This window comes from Eulemur rufifrons, chromosome 2, assembly GCF_041146395.1.
Source record: "Eulemur rufifrons isolate Redbay chromosome 2, OSU_ERuf_1, whole genome shotgun sequence".
NCBI classification, from domain to species: domain Eukaryota; kingdom Metazoa; phylum Chordata; class Mammalia; order Primates; family Lemuridae; genus Eulemur; species Eulemur rufifrons.
Genome location: NC_090984.1, coordinates 37691755 through 37711521, shown reverse-complemented (window position 1 = coordinate 37711521; position 19767 = coordinate 37691755). Strand labels below are relative to the sequence as shown.

Here is a 19767-nt window from a genome sequence, read left to right as displayed (position 1 = left end):
CCACAATTTTTTATCATCTGGCCCTATAAAGAAAAAGTTTCCCAACCACTGCTCTAAAGCACTGCTACCAAAGTTTTGGTTTGCATACCTGAATTGCTTGCTCCTGACTGGAGATGAGATAATTACCACTAATTTTAACATGAAATTTCTTTGAACAAGTATACAATTTCTAAAGGCACCAAAGGTAATCTGAATCAAGCAGTGATCTGAAAAATAAAATTATTCAGGGACATATTTTTATTTCAAATATTTACTCAAAAACTACTATATACAGCAGAATTTTAATAGTCATTTAAAACATATAACATTCAGTGAAACAAAACTGAAGAATTCAAAGCACATTTGAAGAAGTAAAAATGTAGCATTTTAAATAAAAGTTTATTAGTACTTCAAAGCAAACTATTGTTCTTCATATTATTCATTTCTATATCTATTCTTTTCTAGATGATAGAAAACAACTGAAAAATCAATTTAGCAGCCATCTTATGGATAAATTAGGCTAAATTCCCAAAACCAATTTTTTACATCACTGCTTTAGGTCCCATTTGAAGTTTCTATTTTACAATTAAAGAAAAGTCACTTAAACATGGCTGAATACATTTCAGGACATGTTTTCAGTTTACGGCTTTACAATATTTACATTATACCATACTTTGGTTTGGCTTCCAGACCATTTTTATGGGTCTATTTCTAAAGAAGATCATTAAAACAATATTAAAAGCATAAGAGATACAGGAGTTTCTACAATGGGTTTCTGCTTTATACAACTAGTACATCAAGGAGTTTCTACACAGCTTATACAGACAAAAAAAGCACAAATATAAATTTATATTTTAATAATTTCACTTTCACTGAAAGTTTAATTAAGGTAAGCTTACAGCCTGGCAGGCTAACATTTGTATGGAGGTACACAGATTCAAATATTCTGTTTACATGCTTCTGACGGACTGGAATGTTATATTAAATCCAAAATTAAGTTTATGTTGATCCAAATTCTCATTAGATCAATTTAGCACTCTAAGCATGCTCCATTTACCAGTATCATATGCAAAATAAAGCCTTTATTAACAATGCCAATCAACCATTATTTTAAATCAATTATTCCCAAAAGGTAAAAAGTTTCCAAATCTCTTCCTTTAAGTTAATTAAAAAGGGTATATAGTTAATAAGGATTTATTTAAGGACTGATGGAAGTCTGAAAAGTTTTACTACTATAACTAATATTCTTACAATCAACTCATATTAGCAACTAAGTCCCATTTCCTCAAAAACTATTAAATGAGATCTTTCTGTTGCAAACTTAACTTTCTTTAAAATCCTGTTCATGTTTTTAAAAACTTCTTAGAAATCCATGCTAATAGTGCTATTATTGGTGAATTGACTTGTTTAATAACCCATTTTGAACATACAGGTAAAATGTATGAATGACCTCCCTCATATTTTTCTATTTCTGAACTCTACACCACCACCACTGAGTTCACCTGATAGCAGTGTTCCAAATGCCCTTACCGTTGGTATACTAAAACTTAGAATGACTAATTTCAACTTCTTTCTTTTTCATCTGCCAGGTCTACCGTTGTCTCTGTTGTGCTAGGGTTATTTTCTTCAGGAATGTGATCTGCTTGCTCAGACACTGCTTCATCAGTATTGGCTGAAGGATCACCACTACCTTTTTGAAGAATCTCTGTGGCTTCATACTCAAGTACCTCCGATGGAGTCAGAGGTTCCAAATGACTACTGCCTTGCTTGCTAACATCAGAACTAACAGATTCAGGTTCATTTCTTCTCCTTAAAAACTGATCAATGCTAACATCACCTGATGTTAACCGCAAATCCTTAATATTCTTCGAAGAAAACTTAGCTTTGCTGGAGTTGTAATCTTTAATCTGATCACATAAAGTTACGTTTTCTGAACTTTGGCACATCTTCAACTCCATTTCCTGACAAACATGCTGTATTTGTTCTTCCTTTTCCACTTTATCTGCACCAATATTTGAGTCATAATTGAAGATTTTCTTTGAGCCAGTTTTCTGGTCTGCAAGACAGGTAACATTTTCCTTATCTGAAACTGTTACTAGGCTTTCTTCACTTTTTGCTGCCGATGAGCCTTCAAATGAATTTGCATCACATTCATTTTTTTCTCCTGAAGCAGCAGCCTTATCTTGTTTACTGAAAAAATAAAGCCATTTATTATCTATTCCATCATAAAACAATGTTTTTGAACACTATCAAAATAAAGATATACTCTAAAAAATAAAAAATGTCAAGGTACATTTTCCTACCAAAAAGGAAAACAAATCCAAGTCCCTAGTCCTTGCCATGACATTACAATTTAGGAGGAAGCCAATTTCTTAGGCAAGATTGTGAGACAAACTCTAGAGTCACATATTAAAAGGAGACCTGGGGAGTTCATCAACTGGTGTTAGTCCTGGCTGTCATTATTTTCATCTGTTCATACCTCCTGCTTATTTTTAACTAAAATTTAAGTGTTTCTGTTAATTTTTGAGAGCACCTAAAATAAGGAATATATTTGGGAAAAAAATCTATTTTTCTTCTACGATTTAAACTATCTTGTGGTTGGAATGTCTTTCCCTATGCACAATTAGATAAGCATTCATAAACATTTCCTTAAATTTTAATAGCCTAATTTAAAATATATAAACACATGTCCGAAAAAAAATGTATAAACATACAACATACATATGTTTGCACATGTATTTATTTTTGTGTGTGTGTTTGACCCTGGTGTGTTAACAGAAACTATTTAGTGAATCATAAAATATCAGAAAAAGATTTCTAAGATCTCCAGTTCCTTATCCAGATCTAAGGATGCTTATTCTACCAAAAATAAATTTAATGATCATATATACCTTATGTCTCACATTTAATCCACCTAAAATTTGGACTTTTTTCTAATGAATTGCACAAATATCCAGGGAACATTTTCAATGGTCATTTATTATTTACTTTGTTATTATTTGTATAAGGTTATTTCTCTGCTATTTATAATATTTTGTTCTACTGATCTATCTTTAGACTATTCCTGGGCCAATAGCACACAGTTTTAACAACTGTTGATTAACAATGTACTTATTATCATTCACATTCTACAACTTTTCCCCATAAATTTCGTAGTTTAAAAATGTAAAAGATATTTGTCAAGGATGCTCATTAAAACAATGTTTGAAATAGTGAATACAGAAACAATCTAATATTCAATAACAGAAGAATGAGTAAATATATTATGGTATTAATAAATGGAAAAATATGAATGTTATTTTAAGGCTGTCAGTATCTAAAACAAATCTCATCGTGATTTTCAACTAAATGTTTATTAAATCCATAAATTAATTTGTAAAATGGTCTGTCATGCAAGTTAATGTATTATTTTCTGTCACAGTATATTTTCGCTTTTCTTCATTTAGCTTCTATAAATTTCTCATTTTTGTTACTAATGTGAATGAACTTGTTTGTCCATTATATTCTGTAATCATATGTTAGTGGTATAAGATCCTTATGTTTATACCAAGCTACTTTAATTAATACTTTCATTAATTTTAATCATTCTTAGCTCATTTCTTGGATATTATTGGTCAATCACATCATATGCAAAAAATTTTAATTTTTTCCTCATTCCAAATTTGTATAGTTCTTATTTTTGTTCAGATCATATTGGACTAACTACAATTTATAAAAATATTAAATAATATAGAGATAACTAGTCTGCATTTTCTAACTCCTTAGTTGAACTGTTGTTTACTTTGCCCCCAGAACTCTAGGAAAAATGCTAGGTGAAGAAAAAGCTAGATAACTTTACTAGCGAAGTCTAAGAAACACCTTCATAAAGATTTATTCCATAATTTGCTTTTTAGGGGCAATAGGTTAATCAATTTCAAAAGATTAACAAGCAACCTACCATAAAAATAAATGGCATAAACATAGAAAAGGGGGAAATTACTTAATTTAAAAGGCAAAATAAAATCATCTTTATCTGGAATAAAGTTCTAATTAGAATGCTGGGTTACTCTTTTGCTAAAAAGGTTTGTGTTCCTTAGTGTTCTACCTAAGCATTAAAATTTTAAAAACCAATCTCCAGGTTTTGAAACTCTTATGTCGAGATCCTACCACAGAAGTAGTTCCACAGCTTTTTGAAAATAGTTAAAAAAAAAAAAAGATTTTAAGATTACCTATTAGCAATCATTGTCCCCATCTTATAACATGTAGCATCATGTAACTATTTTCATTTAATAGCGCAAACAAAATTTGTTAACAGTTTACTTACTAGTAAGTAATTTTTAAAAAATTTAACAACTTATAAAATGTACCCTGTATTTTAAAAGATTTAAAAGCCAAGAATCTAGAGTATATTTTTGTTGTATTAAAATTTTAATTAAGAGTCATTACTGAAAGCAACACTATACACAAAAATTTAAATAGCCCTTCACCAATTAATGTGAAATAATTCAGCTCAAGAGTTTTTATATATACTTGCATTTCAAGAGATTCCATTTTTCCTTATATTTACCTTTCAGAATTTGATGTTTCTGTTTCTCCTTCAGCCACATTAGGTCTTGCAATTTCCTGAAAAGATTAATAATACTTTTCTTTTACATACATAGCTAAGCTTAAAGAAACCTATGTTTATTATATTCAACTTTTAGATAAAAAGGAATGTAAATGTGCAACTTATTATAATTAAGAAATAGAAAAATAATTTTTTAAATATAAAGTATGTGCTAGAATAATTCTCATAAATAAAAGCAGGATTAAAACAATTTTTTTTAACCTATAAGAATTTCAGTGTACCAAAAGGTGCTGAATCAAGGCCAAGAAGCAGTTACCAAATTATATTATACCTACTTTCCTTAACCTCTATTTCAAGGGTGGGTCATAATTACAATTACTTGAATAGAAAACTAGCAAAATACAACTTGAATCTGAACACCAAATATATCCACAGTATTTTATGTAAACATATTAAGGACAGACATTTAGATAAAACATTTCTGAATTTATGACTTTATAGTTAGAGTCATGGTAACTCTTCCACTGTCAAACCAAGAATATGAAACCAAAAGACGAATTAAAGAAATATTCTGCTTATTTCAAATGTTTTATGAGGAGGAAAAAATATAGTAAAACCTCAGTAAGCCAGAGGCCAGCCTAACAGTTTATAACAATTACCAGTTATTGAGCACATATGATGCGTGAGGCAGTATGTTAAGAACTTTACATTCACTATCTCATTTAATCCTCATATTAGATATTATAAACACCACTTTTACAAATGGGAAATAAGATTGAGGGGGTTAAGCAGAGAACCCAAGGTAATACCACAGTAAGTGGTAAAGATTCAAATCTAGGTCTAGCTCTCGACCACTATAGTAGATTGACTCAAGCCCGTAAAATTGATAATGGTGTCTTAATCACACACATTTATCTCCTTACCTCCCAAAACCCTGCTAAAATGAAGGCAAAGAAATAAAAGATTTTCACTCATAAAGACCAAGAAAACAAAATACTAATTGCTAAAGAGATCTGAACAAATTTTCAGAAGATGGAAAGTAGTTGGAGGAGTTGTAATTGACTTAGCATTATGGAGGAAGTTACAACAAAATGTCTGCAGTGGGGAAGTGCAAGTAAAAGAGAGTCAATTTGCCCAGAGAACCTAAGACATTTGGTATTTGGAGGAAGCTGGTACAATATCTAGTACATAAAGCGTAAAAATGATGCACAGGGGCTGCTGGTTAATCTAAACGCTCATTCCCCCAACTCACACAACAGGTACCTATCCCTTCTCCTCCCAAAGAGGCTACAGGTTAACTTTCTGAACTGCAGACAGTCTAGACTTGTGAACACCAGGAACAGCAAAGGGCAGGTATGAGAAACTGAAAGAAAACAGAAAGATTTAGTAAAAGTCGACATACTGAGTAGAGAGATCCACAGTCCCTCTCCCTGCCTGGCTCCCAGAATGCCAGCAGCCAGAGGACTCACTCTCCATCCTACCATCCCAATAGAATCTATAAGATTTCTCTTTGGAGAAAATTATCAGCCTGAAAGAAAGATTTCCCATAATGACTTTGGAGAGCATCCTCCTCATCAAACTAATCAGTCAGCTCAGCACCTGATTTTCCTACATTGAAGTCTAAACAATTCCCATGCTGATTGTGCAGGTTGTACAGCACACAAATCCAGAAGGCAACCTTCACACTGAAATTTACATCAGTGGTCCTCCAAGTGGGAGGACATGGACACCTGGGGAATCCATGCCACTTTCAGGAGGCAAGTGAGGTCACAACTCTTGGCACCTAAACAGTGGTGAGTAAAAATGCTGGCACTTTAACACAAACCAAGGCAGTGGCATCAAATTCAAATTGTACTAGTAGTCATTGTATTCTTCACTACCACACACAAGCAATAAAATTTATTTTATTAAATCACAATCTTTGAGTTCATATCTTTTCCATGTTTTGGGTGACAAAAATGGAAAGTTATGCATAAAGCCCCATTGTTGCATACTGGAAACAGGTAGGTCTGTGATTGAGTTGAAAGTTGTACTTAGCCACATGTTTTTTTTCATGGAACAACATTTTTATTTTGAAGAGTAACTATCAAACTATGGATATTTAGACTTGAGAATTTAATAGGCATTTTCTTGAAAATTAACGAAGTGAGTCTGTCATATCAAGGAAAACAATGAAAGTATATGTTGCTAGTAATAAAATCAAGAAAAATTATACTTCAGGAAAACTCATTATCAGCCACTGATTAATACTAACATTAATGGGCGTGACTGCTTGATATTATATAATGAAATATGCCAACATTTGGAAGATTTATGTAACTTAGTGAACCAATATTTTCCAAATGACCAATGCACAATGTTACAAAATAATGTATGGATAAAAGAACCATTCAAAGTGTAAAATAGATAAATAGATTTTGATGTAACAAAGTGCAAAAAGTTCAGTGATTATGGAGTCAAATTCCACATTTCAACAAACAAATACAAAAACAAAGTACTGGGTAAGGCTAGATATTCCTCAGACATTTCAACCAAAACAACATTATCACAACAGACTGAATAGACATAAGAATCCAGTTTTCTTCTGTTAAGCTCAAGATTAAAGAGAGACACAAAAGTGTAAAATGATGCCATTCTTCTTAAGTTTCTTTTTTTTGGACAACAGTTATTTTTTAAAAATATATGTTATTTATGTTAATATATAATAGGTTTATGATTATTATTTTTGGCAATTAAGTATTTTTTAAATTTCACAATTTTAATTTCTAATATGGCAAACATTGATAATTTTTGAGGGTACTAAGCAGAATATAGTATCCTCTGGAGTTCTGCAGTACACAGTCTGTATGGCTATGCAAGATAGCCCTGTTCCCATCCAAAGACATAGGGTTTTCAATGAATTTTTCAGGCTCACTCTTCAATTAGGTATGGGCAGCCAAGGATCACTATACAACTAATGATATCCTTTAACATGAGAAAGATCAAAATAAACAAAAAGGAATAAAGAAAGGGACTTAGAGACCTCAGAGACATTGCTGGGAATAAAAGAAAAAAATATATGTAATTAATATCCCCAAAGAGGTATGTTGTTTTACTCATTAAAAAATAGCAAGAAACTATAAAAACATAATAATTAAAGAACAAATAAAAAATTAAAGAGCTCTTCAGAATTACACATATGGCAACCAAAATAAGTAATTAAGTTTAGAAAATCTTTTCAAAAAGATCGAACAGAAAAGACAGAAAGATGGAAGGCATGAAAGAAAATACCACACAATTAAAGGAGTTGATGATTCAGAAGGCCCAATGTCAGATCAATAGAAGTTCCCAAAAGAAAGAGAACAGAGCCAATGAAAGTGAAAATTTATCAAAGAAATAATACAAGAAAACTTCCTCCAAACAGAAATCTCCAAATTGCAAAGGCTTGTCAAATGCCTACCAGGATGAATAAAAAAAGGATGACGGGTGAACGTATGAAATTTGAAAACATCAGGGAAAGACATAATCATTGAAGTTTCCAACAAGAACAAAGTAACTAAATACCAAGAAACTGGAGTGAGAATTTTTATCAGACTTAACAAAAACAATATCAGACATAAGAAGACAGTGGAACAATATTTTAAAAACTGCATAGGAATTGTTTTCTATGTACTTCAGCCAAATTATCATTCAAGTAAATATATTTTTAGATATGGAAGGACTGAAAAAAGATACACTCCTTTTGTGGAAGCTAGTAGACGGCACAATTCATCAAAATGATGACTAAACCAAGAAAAGAGGAACTCATGGTTCAGCAAATAGGACATCCAACACAAGAGAGTAGCAAAGGAAAATTTTACTAACTATACACAAGTTTAGAGAGCAACCGGTTTAAATTGAGGCAAGGAGTCTGAGAGGTCTCCAGACCCTCCAACAATTTTCTTTGGATGGGTGTGAATGTTTGGAAAAAATATTTCCAAACATAAACAGACAAATTGTGAAATTTTTAAAAACAGCATTGGTGCACAGAAAACTAAACAAATGAGTAAAAAAGATACATATTATTAACTCCAGAAAAATAAAACAAGGTATAGGAAAGGAAAAGAAATCATAGTATACTTTCTGGCTCAGCATAAGTTATAGTCTCAAAAACTGTGATGTAGCTATGCTGGGATCAGTGCTGTGCCAAGCTATACTGGAGCCTGAGACAAAAGGAAAAATGTGTGCCCGTATATATAAATTTTGTGTACCTTTAAACTTTTCCTCCCAGAATATTAAAGTAGTCAAAACTATTGAAAAACCGAAAAGTAGGTGAACTGAAACTCAGAACACTAACTTAAGTCTAAACACTTTATTTCTCAGGGAGGGAGGGAGGGGGGAGGAAAACAAAATAAACATTTTATTTCTGCCAAAACCAGAATTTTATCATTTAACTTTCCTGACCTTAATGAAAGGAAATATCAATAATATATTTCTAAATCTAATTCTTTTTTTTTTAAATCTTGTTTTCAAATGAGCAAATTATCCTGTCTCACAATTTCTCTTGACCAAATGACAATCTTAAAAAATTTTAAATTAACTTCAGTTTACTAAAACTTTTGCTGAATGCTATTGTGGCTGGAATTGTTTAAAAATTCTGAATACCACTTCCAAATCTGTATAAGATTAAGCAAAATATGTTAATAAGTTTTAGAAAACTCAAATCTTGATTTTTATATTACAAATTACTGATATTATATGTTGCTTTAAATTATTTCATATGAAATTTCTATAGAACTTAAACTGTCAGAATATTTAAGTGCCAATTCGGTGGCTGCTTTCTGTAAATCAGATGTATTTATAGAAAACACTTTTCTCCAGCTTATAAATTCAAAATCTGAAGATATTTCATTTAATTTTTCATATCTCTATTTAAAATATGAAATTGGGGCATTTATAATCTTTTTTTTTTTTTTTTTTTTTTGAGACAGAGTCTCACTCTGTTGCCCAGGCTAGAGTGAGTGCCGTGGCGTTAACCTAGCTCACAGCAACCTCAAACTCCTGAGCTCAAGCGATCCTCCTGTCTCAGCCTCCCGAGTAGCTGGGACTACAGGCATGCACCACCATGCCCGGCTAATTTTTTCTATATATATTTTTAGCTGTCCATATAATTTCTTTCTATTTTTAGTAGAGATGGGGTCTCGCTCTTACTCAGGCTGGTCTCGAACTCCTGAGCTCAAACGATCCGCCCACCTCGGCCTCCCAGAGTGCTAGGATTACAGGCGTGAGCCACCGTGCCCGGCCCATTTATAATCTTGATTTCTATTTGATAAGCACTTTCCTCATCTTTATCGATACTCTTCACCCAGTGAGTGATTCATATGTTTCCGATTTCTTTACTTTTTTTTTTATTTTCATAGTTGAGAAGAAAACGGATATCTGTTGCTAAAGTTTTATATTCATCAAACATACTTTCCAAATTACTTTCAGTTGTTGTAAGCAAAAAGATAGGCCTTTTATTAAGTGTGTAGCTTTCACATATAGTCAAGTTTTCTGATTGTAATTACAGCTTTAACTTCTACTTGTTTCAAAAATATCATCCCATATAATCTGCATAAAAATTTGTTATCTATTTGTACCAACATGCTTTCAATTTCAGTATAATGTATTTTGTTATTTGATAGTATATCTTTTAATATTTGATAAACATCTTTAATTTGTGTGCAAACTGTCTTGATTACATGTCACCTTGATGCCCAGTGATATCTGTATGTGGTTTTATTAATAATGTCATTTTTTAGAATAGACAAGAATATCTTATTTGCTTATTCAACTCCCCTGCCCCCAAAATATATATCCTTTGTACAATACTAAAAAAGATGATTATATTTCAATTCACAGATGAAGCATTCTTTCATGTTAAATTTTGATTATGAGTTAAGCAAGGCACAAATTTAGCCTAATTATTTTAGGGGGGAACTATCAGCCTATACAACCTTGTATACACCGGCCATATTTGCTCCAGGAGAATTTTTAATGTAAATGTGCTATCTCTCTCTCTCTCTCTTTTTCACACACACACACACACACACACACATACAGAGAGAGAGAAATGGAGAGCTACATAAAGAAATAAAGAGCATAGAAATGGTAAAAATAAAGGTGAATATAAAGTTAATTTTTTAAGCTTTAAATTTAAAGATAAATGTCTACAGCAAAATTGAAACACTATATTCTGTCTTTATAACATATATAAAAGTATGTCTATATGACAACAATAGGAAAAAAAAAAAAGAACACACATATTACCAGTATCAGGAATGAAAGAGGGGATTATCACTGTAGATCCAACAGACATTAAAAGGATAAAAAGGGAATACCTCAAGCAACTCTATATATGTAATTGTATAGAGTTTAACATCTTTGATAAAAATGTACCAATCCTTGAAAACCACAGGCTACCAAAACTCACTCAAGAGGAAACATAATGAAAAAAATCTTGTGTCTGTTAATCTTATGTCTGTTAAAGCAATTTATTTGTAGTTAAGAACTTCTTAAACAAAAGAAAACTTTCCATGGTAAAAAAGAAAGCTGCTTGGAAGAAAGCTGCTACTTCTGCCTCAATTTATTTCACTTATGTACTATCCAAGACAAAAAGAATGGTCAAAAGATAAATGACAAAGCTGCTTCACTTTATTATACTCAAAAAGAGGCAAATAATATTAAGCAATACTAAAATAAATTAATATCAAGAAAGCAAGTACTCAAGGAAAACTGTTTCTACACTCAGACTGTCTAGTAAATAACATTTATACAATAATTCTGAGACTTATTAAGAGTAGCTGTTTAAGATAGCTGAAATATATTTAATATATATTCAAAATATTTCTATTTTAAAATTAGTTAAAATCTTTGACAGTTTAAATGTCCCAGAAAATTAAATCATCTGGGAAGATTAATTTTCCAATGCACCAAATGATTGAGTTTGTACAGATTTCAGGATTTTTAATTCATAAATTTATCTCCCTTACTCACTAGTTGAACTAAATAAGACAAGTGAAATACATAATGTCTTTGTCAAAACAAAAACACCTACAATTTTTACTTATTTATCTACTAAAAAATTTAAAGTCTCAATTATCTTTCTTCCTGATAACATCCCAATTATTATTGATGCATGCATATTGAAATTGAAATTTTTTAAAAAATCACACCAACAATCCTTTCAAATGTATAAACCTTTAAGGTATAAAATTAAAGAAACTTTACCTTAGACCCAGGTTCTTGTTCTTTGGTGGGAGCTTCATTTTTTAATCTTGAAAACAAAATAAGCATTGAATATATTATTTTATGCTTATGACAGTAAACTATGAAACACTTTTTTTGCATGTCCAAATAACTAAAACACAAATCTAATGTACATTTTATACTATAATAGTAAATGACTTCTGTAAAAATAAAATGAGAATAAACAGTAGATTCAATAAATGTGCTAAATAAATAAAGACATATATGAAGGTATTTCCTTCTCTAAAAACAAGAGCACTTAAGAAATGTTCTCTTTGCTAAGTACAATTTAAAATATAAGATATATACATTAGTAAAACAGTTTCAAAAAAAGAATTAACTCTTTAAAAAATAAAAGCAGGTTATATGCTTATATATGTAATATGCCTCAGCATTTACTATTGGACTTAAAAAGAAAAAAAAGATAAATATTTTATGTTTTGTGAAATTCAATATGATAATGCCACTTCAGTATCTATTACAATTAACTTACTCTGGAGGCAGTAAAATCACAGAAATAAGAATTTTGAAGGATATATTCTCTTAAAAATTTTCGTAAGCATTATTCAAATATCAACTATAAATTTTTTAAACTTCATTTCTAAAAAATATTAATTATAACTTATTGTAACACTGAAAGTATATGCCATCTAGGAAATCTTGCAAAATAATCAATTTAATATAAAAGCTAGCTTATCTAAAGGGCCTTTGTTTTAGAAACTGTTGATTCTGAATACTAATTCTGATATTATATACTAAAATCAATTTTAATCTGCATGAGTGCCTACCTGATCTGAAATGCCATTAATCAAGAGTTAAGTGATTCATAACTTTATGAACGCTTAACAGCTACGCCTAAAGAACTGTATATTTAACATAAGGAACAAGTATATTGATTTAAATTTCACTGATAAAAATAAAGATATCTAATAGTATAGAAATGTCAACCTTCATGGCTAGTCAATGAAATATGGAGTTGGCAAACACCTTCCTTCTTTATCCATACTCTGAGGGCACATTTTAAAATTTAGGGCTATAAATGCTTATGCTGTAATAGATATTAATAATAATAAGCTGTGTAATTATCTATCTACATTTTATTTATTACACAAAATTGCAAACAACTTAAAATAGATCATGTCCTTTTTTTGGCAGAACCACTATATTGGTAGTCCATTACAATAATTTGTAAGTAATTTGTCAAACAAATTGAAATGAATAAAACTTGCACAAAAAATTGACAAAATATACAAATGTCGATCATATTTTGGGTTAATGATTTTATAACTGCCTCAAGTATTTGTCAACAATAGTTTTATAAAGATGAGATTACATTAAGTATATAGTAAAACTTCATTGCTTTAATGAAGGACATGGGAAAATAATACTTTTAAGAATAACATGTGGCCGGGCGCGGTGGCTCACGCCTGTAATCCTAGCACTCTGGGAGGCCGAGGCGGGTGGATCACTCGAGGTCAGGAGTTCAAGACCAGCCTGAGCAAGAGTGAGACCCCGTCTCTACTAAAAATAGAAAGAAATTATATGGACAACTAAAATATATATATACAAAAAATTAGCCGGGCATGGTGGCGCATGCCTGTAGTCCCAGCTACTCGGGAGGCTGAGGCAGTAGGATCGCTTAAGCCCAGGAGTTTGAGGTTGCTGTGAGCTAGACTGACGCCACGGCACTCACTCTAGCTCGGGCAACAGAGTGAGACTCTGTCTCAAAAAAAAAAAAAAAAAAAAAGAATAACATGTATAAAGTATCAATAAGAAAACATGAAAAATTAGTCTAAACCAAAAGTAGATATTGAATTAATGAAGTTTTGAAATAAATTTGTATATTAAAACTGATTTTTATTTCTAAGCATTTAATCGTTTTAAATTTAGTTTGAAAAACTGAAATAAATTGGTCAAAGGAGTTTAAAAATATTTTATAAAAGATTTTTTCCTTTTCAGGTTACTGTTGCAAAACTTATCAAAGTAAGACCTTATATTCTTATAAAAGAAATATTACCATGCTAATCATTTTCACATATGGTTAGTATAATAAATTAATTTTATGCAGCAATTAAAATGAGAGCCATTAAGCATGTTTAATTATCACTGCTGGCATTTCAGTTGCAGAAACTGAGTCCTCTTAGTATATCTGCAATGAGAGTTGGTTACATTTTTATTACTCTTCACTTTGCTGGCTAAGAAAGTGGTAGGTGAAAAACACAATAAGTTATTGAAATAACTAGCATTAAGAGGCCCATGATCCCAATCTTGTTTTATGCCTTTTACCTTTGTCTCTAAGGGATCGATTGTAATAATGAGTGAAAACATTTAGCAAAACAAATCTAAAAAAAAATTTAAAAAAGTACATTACAAATTTTGAGTTATAAATTCATCACTAAAATGTACACTAAAATTCTGTAACTATAAAAGTATACTTTAATAAATTTTAATACAACTAATAATATAGGATTAAGACTTTTAGAAAAGAAGAAAAATTTTCTTACCTTTAATTCTTACTCATTAAAGATACCTGCTGAAATAGTCATCATTTCAAATATTCAATTGCTTTGGTAGACAACAGTGAAATTTGCTAAGCTCAAAGTTCTGAGCTAATGACCTGCCATTAGGTAATTATACTTTCACCCATGAATGTTGCAATAATTTAGTATATAAAAATGTAGTGTAATATTTAGAACAAACCCTATTACCCTATTTAAGATTTCAATGCAAAGAGGACTGAAGCACTGACTGGCGATTGATTTCAACATCTTTATTGATCAAGATTACAATTAAGTAATTTTTTTCTTCTATGGAAACCTGCTGAAATAACTCTTTCTGATATATTTCTAGAAGACAACCCTTTCCCTCTAAAGTCTAAAATTAAGTAAACGGCCCTATTTACATTTTTCTGCAGGTCATATGACCAATCCAAGGCCACACACAAATGAATATTCTGGTTCACTTACAGTAGTATGCTCCTTTGAAGTTTCATTCACACTATAAACATACCATGGGGGTAAGCAGTGGAGCTGTAAGGGGAAAAATATTCAGATTCATTTGAGCTAGGCCACAGTCCCTTTTTTTCCAATAAATTTAAAAGTTTACAATTTCCATGCTGATTTTTAAAACGTAATCTTCAATTTAAGAATCTTTGTAAACATAGTAAACAAGATGAAAAGAGGCTGTACAATAAGCCAGTAGTAAAGTCAACCAGTTCTCATGACCTTCCACTTAGCCATTCAAAACTAAATTTAAGACAGTAATCATCACACTAAGAAATAGCAGTAAAACATTTATTGTACCATTTCTGATTATTTGTTCTGAGAAGTGTAATAGATTTCTGTGCAGAAAGGGAAACTGAGCCTAAACATTTACCATACTGCACATACATCAGGTACTGTGTTAAATGTTCCGGTCCAAAGTTAAAAAAGACAGTCTCGGCCGGGCGCGGTGGCTCACGCCTGTAATCCTAGCACTCTGGGAGGCCGAGGTGGGTGGATCGCTCGAGGTCAGGAGTTCGAGACAGCCTGAGCAAGAGCGAGACCCCGTCTCTACTAAAAATAGAAAGAAATTATTTGGCCAACTAAAATATATATAGAAAAAATTAGCTGGGCATGGTGGCGCATGCCTGTAGTCCCAGCTACTTGGGAGGCTGAGGCAGAAGGATGGCTTGAGCCCAGGAGTTTGAGGTTGCTGTGAGCTAGGCTGATGCCACGGCACTCACTCTAGGCCAGGCAACAAAGCAAGACTCTGTCTCAAAAAAACAAAAAACAAAAAACAAAAAAAAAGACAGTCTCTCCTCTCAAGGAGTCTGTTGTCAAGAAAACACACTGAAGCAAATATTTAAAGAATTGTGGAAAGTTTTAGAAAAGAGACATCTATATGATGCAATAGCTATACAAAGAACTGCACGTAGGGGTGGGGAACTTGCAGCATTCTGATTTCAGGACTGTTCTTTTTAAAGCACCAAATGAGGCAAGAAAAGCTTCATCTTTCTCTGCTGCAGCCCTTTTAAAAAAAAGGATTTGTTATTTGGATTCAGTCAAAAAGCTGCACTGAAGGATCCAGAAGGCCACATGTGGTCCCAAGGCCCCAGGTTCCCTACCCCATTAATATCATGCTAAAGTGTTCGTGCTAAGAATATTAAGGCTAATAGAAAAGTATGGTCAAATTTGTATATCAGAAAAAGAAAGGGCAGTACTGGTAGAAGACAAGTTCCAGTCAAGGAGTCCTGTTAAGAGACAGTTAATGATCAGGATCTAGAATTTGTTTTAAAAAAAAAAAAAAGAGAGAGACAGAGACAGTTAATCACTGTCTCAACTAAAACAGCAGTGTCAATGGAGAAAAGGAAGCCTCAGGGACATTTTAAGTTAAAACCAACAGAATAGAAGCATCCATTGGATAAAAGTAAATGAGGAGAACAAATATGATCCCCAAATGTCGGCCTCGAGTGGCAAGAGATTAATCAAAATAAGGAACTCAGAGGGGGTAAAAAAAGTATATTTTGTGGGGAAAAATTAATTCCATTTTGACATACTGAATTTGTGATGCTTGCAGAACATTCACATGGAAATACTTACAACTCAGACCTTCTCGCTCTTGTGTATGTTCATCCTTATGCACAATTACAACCATCACTTCTATTCAGGTAACTCCAAAATCAACACCCAGAGCATGACCCCTCCATTTTTATTACTATTTATTATTTTTCCACCAGTTCAAAATTCAGTTCAGAAATATAGTATATTAGAGTTAGACTTGAGTCCTAAGAGATTACATCATTCAACTGCCCCCATCTTCTGAACGAGAAAATATGAGGCCTAAAAATGCTAAAGTAATGAAGCCATTAAGCAACAGAACCAGAATTAAATATGTGGGTTTCTGTCAAATTTCCACTGCAATGTCTCACAGCACATTGCTCTCCTGCGACTCAGGCTCCCTTATGATCATGCCAGGAAAAGTGAAAAAGCTTAACTGATCTGCCTCTAAATGTTTTCTACTCTAAAACATGCTGAGTCTCACTGCCAAATTAATATTACTACAAGAACAATTCATGCCATTCTTTGTTCAAATGTTTTACTGTCCATACATCATAGAAATACTGCCCCAAGATTGGGAGGCTAAATTATTGTCCCAATGCTATGGCTGTGTCAGTTGCTGCCTACTCCTCTGCAGAAAGGAGGTCTTCACAATGAAGCTTAGTCCTATCCGGTTCCTTAGCCAATCATAAGCAAGGCAAGTACATTTGGATCCACAAGGACAAGCAGAGAAGCAATAGTGTAAAGTACTCAGTAATTTAGTCCCGGGAGACAGACAGCCAGAATTTAAATTGAGGCTCTCCACTTAACAGCTATGTGACTTTGGGCAAATTATTTAACATATATCTGTATCTCAGTTTTCTCATCCATAAAATCAGGACAATAATAGTTCATATTTCATAAATCTGTGAGAATTAAATAAGTAAATGCAAAACACTTTGAACAGTGTCTGACACATTGTATGTGCTCAGTAAATGTTAGCTATTATTTCTACCGTGGGTAGTCTGGAATCAATCTTCCTGCTCAGAATTTGCTTCAGCATGTACAACACAGGCTCCTTTTACAACCTAAGTATCTCTACTGTTTTGAGATTCCTCTGCCTTGCTTCTGCCACACCCTCAAACACAACACATTAGACATTAATTTTGATTGTTGGTTTACTCCCCTTAGGGGCAGCCCTATTTGCTCTACTATGAGATGATCTACCCATTTCAAAACACCTGGGTAGGCTTTGGTCATCTAAAGCAAGCAAAGATAGAGCAGAAAAATCATTCTATATGGATAGAAGAAAAAACTAGGTAAAGACAGGGAGAAAGGAATCAAAAAGACCAAAATATTTGTGTGTAAAAATGTGAAGATAAAAAGAAGACAATCAATATAGGCATAAGATTTTAATGCCAGACTAGGGCTCTATTTTGTTATCTTGTTTTGTTGGCAATATTGAATTACATCCTGGATATTTAATTTATAATCTATAAGCAACTATCCTCAGGACCAAAAAACAGAAAAAATGGCAATAACCTCAGAATCACAGGTAGAGGTTGGTACCTCTTGTCCTAAATGGACTAAAGTTTCATTTATCTTTCCATCTCACTGGGTATCACATTCTTCCCTGCTTAGCAGATATCAAAAGAAGTCCAAACTGCCAGAAACCACCATATCTTGATATACAGGTCCTGTCTACTGACTTGCAATTATAGAAGAGGGGCAAATATATTACATCTATTTTAAAAGGGAACAACTATTTTATAATTCCTGAAGATCTTGTTTGAGATATTAATGTCTGGGGTAAGATGAGAGAATCTAGGAGCATGAGCCACCAATATCTCCAATCCCAATCACATTTCAAAAGTTTAGAGAAGGAAACAAGGCCAAAATGAACTAATAAATAGATAAGTCTGCTTTTTAAAAAGTTCTGCTAAATATGTGAAATGAAGACACCCTGACCATTTTTGAAGACGTAAAACTCTCTACTTTGGATTGTGACCAAAACCAGTAATTCCTCGAAGTAAGTTCAGAATCTCACAGGAAAATAATGGAATGACCTCTTACATATTCTTCAATGGTAACAGATTCAATGAGTAAACATTTTTAACTGAAGTAGTATTTTCAAATGTAAGACTTATAAAGTGGTTGAATATAGTGATACTTGACTTTGGGAATAGGTCTAGATTCCCATCTGGTATGGCATTTCACAAAAATAATATGACATATACATGGTATTAGTGATTTAACTGATTATGAAAATCTTGGCTGGGCGTGGTGGCTCATGCCTATAATCCTAGCTTTTTGGGAGGCCAAGGCAGGAGGATAGCCGTAGCTCAGGGGTCTGACACCAGCCTGAGCACAGTGAGACCCCGTCTCTATACCCTACAAATAAGAAACAAACAAACAAAAAGAAGACAAAAAAAAAAAAATACACAAAACCACAAAACCCAGCCGGGCGTCGTGGTACATGCCTGTAGTCCCGGCTACCCGGGAGGCTGAGGCAGGAGGGTCACTCACAGCCCAGGACCTCGAGTGTGTGGTGACTATAATCACTGCGCTCTAACAAGGGACACTGAGTGACACTCTGTCTCAACAACAACAACAAAAAGAAAATCTTCATAGGTGAAGAACCGAGGTAACTTTACCATAAAGTTAGTGAGACAGCTGAGTCCTGAACTGCTGGTATTCGGACTCCAGTCAATGCCCTTTCCATTGTATTTTGCTTAGAACAATCTTGGAAGTCACTCAGAAAACTAAATGAACTTTTAAAATCACTTCAAATTGTGGCTTTTGGAACATTTGGACATTTGATTAGGAAAAAAAAAAAAAAAAACAAAACCCAGACAACTGGCTAAGTAGCCTAGTTTTCCAGGCTTGAGTTATTATGAATTTACCATGGATTCTCATGCTCTGAATATGTGCTACAGAGAATTATCTATTCTCAACTTTTTGTCAAGAAGAAGAATCTTACAAAATTCAAACCTTTACTTCTATTCTATGTTATCATTAATTTATCAAGACAGATATACTGGAGAGGATAGAGGAGGAGGGAAATGGAGATAAGATGGAAACAGAAGAGAGCAGTTTCATGATTGAATTACAACATCTCTAACATCTGAGAAAGGCAAGTTTTTAAAAAATCATTTCAAAGTTCTACAAAAGAAACAGCTACATGACTATTGCTAACTAGTGCAATTATACATTTTCATAAGTAGTATTTGAATAAGTAGCCAAGATTTCTGGAAATAAATGCCTGGTAGTAATTAATAAAAAGTTTTCTTTTAAAAAGGGTTTTTCTCTAAGAAGAAAAGCTAAGTCAGCTAAAAAGAAATGTTTTCCTTTTAAACAGAGAGGATTCTGTATTAGTTTTCAACAGGGCAATGTTGGTTCATAGTCTTTAGATAGGAAGAGCCAGAATTACACTCAATTCTGACAATAGATTCAATTAAAGCATGGTAATAAGATGCCATC

At 32.6% G+C, this 19767-nt stretch overlaps 1 protein-coding gene across 3 annotated transcripts in view; it reads right to left on the bottom strand.

Annotated features, from left to right (window-relative positions):
* Positions 1 to 219: 219 nt before the first annotated feature.
* The window catches only part of ZNF280D (zinc finger protein 280D), a 110364-nt gene continuing 90816 nt past the window's right edge, over positions 220 to 19767 (bottom strand). For all 3 annotated transcript variants that reach the window (XM_069459494.1, XM_069459497.1, XM_069459504.1), the window contains 3 exons: positions 11753 to 11798; positions 4526 to 4581; positions 220 to 2169 (listed from right to left, as the gene is read on the bottom strand). In XM_069459494.1, coding sequence (XP_069315595.1) covers positions 1542 to 2169; positions 4526 to 4581; positions 11753 to 11798 — 730 coding nt within the window. In that variant the 3' untranslated portion in view covers positions 220 to 1541. The remainder of the gene's footprint in view (positions 2170 to 4525; positions 4582 to 11752; positions 11799 to 19767) is intronic.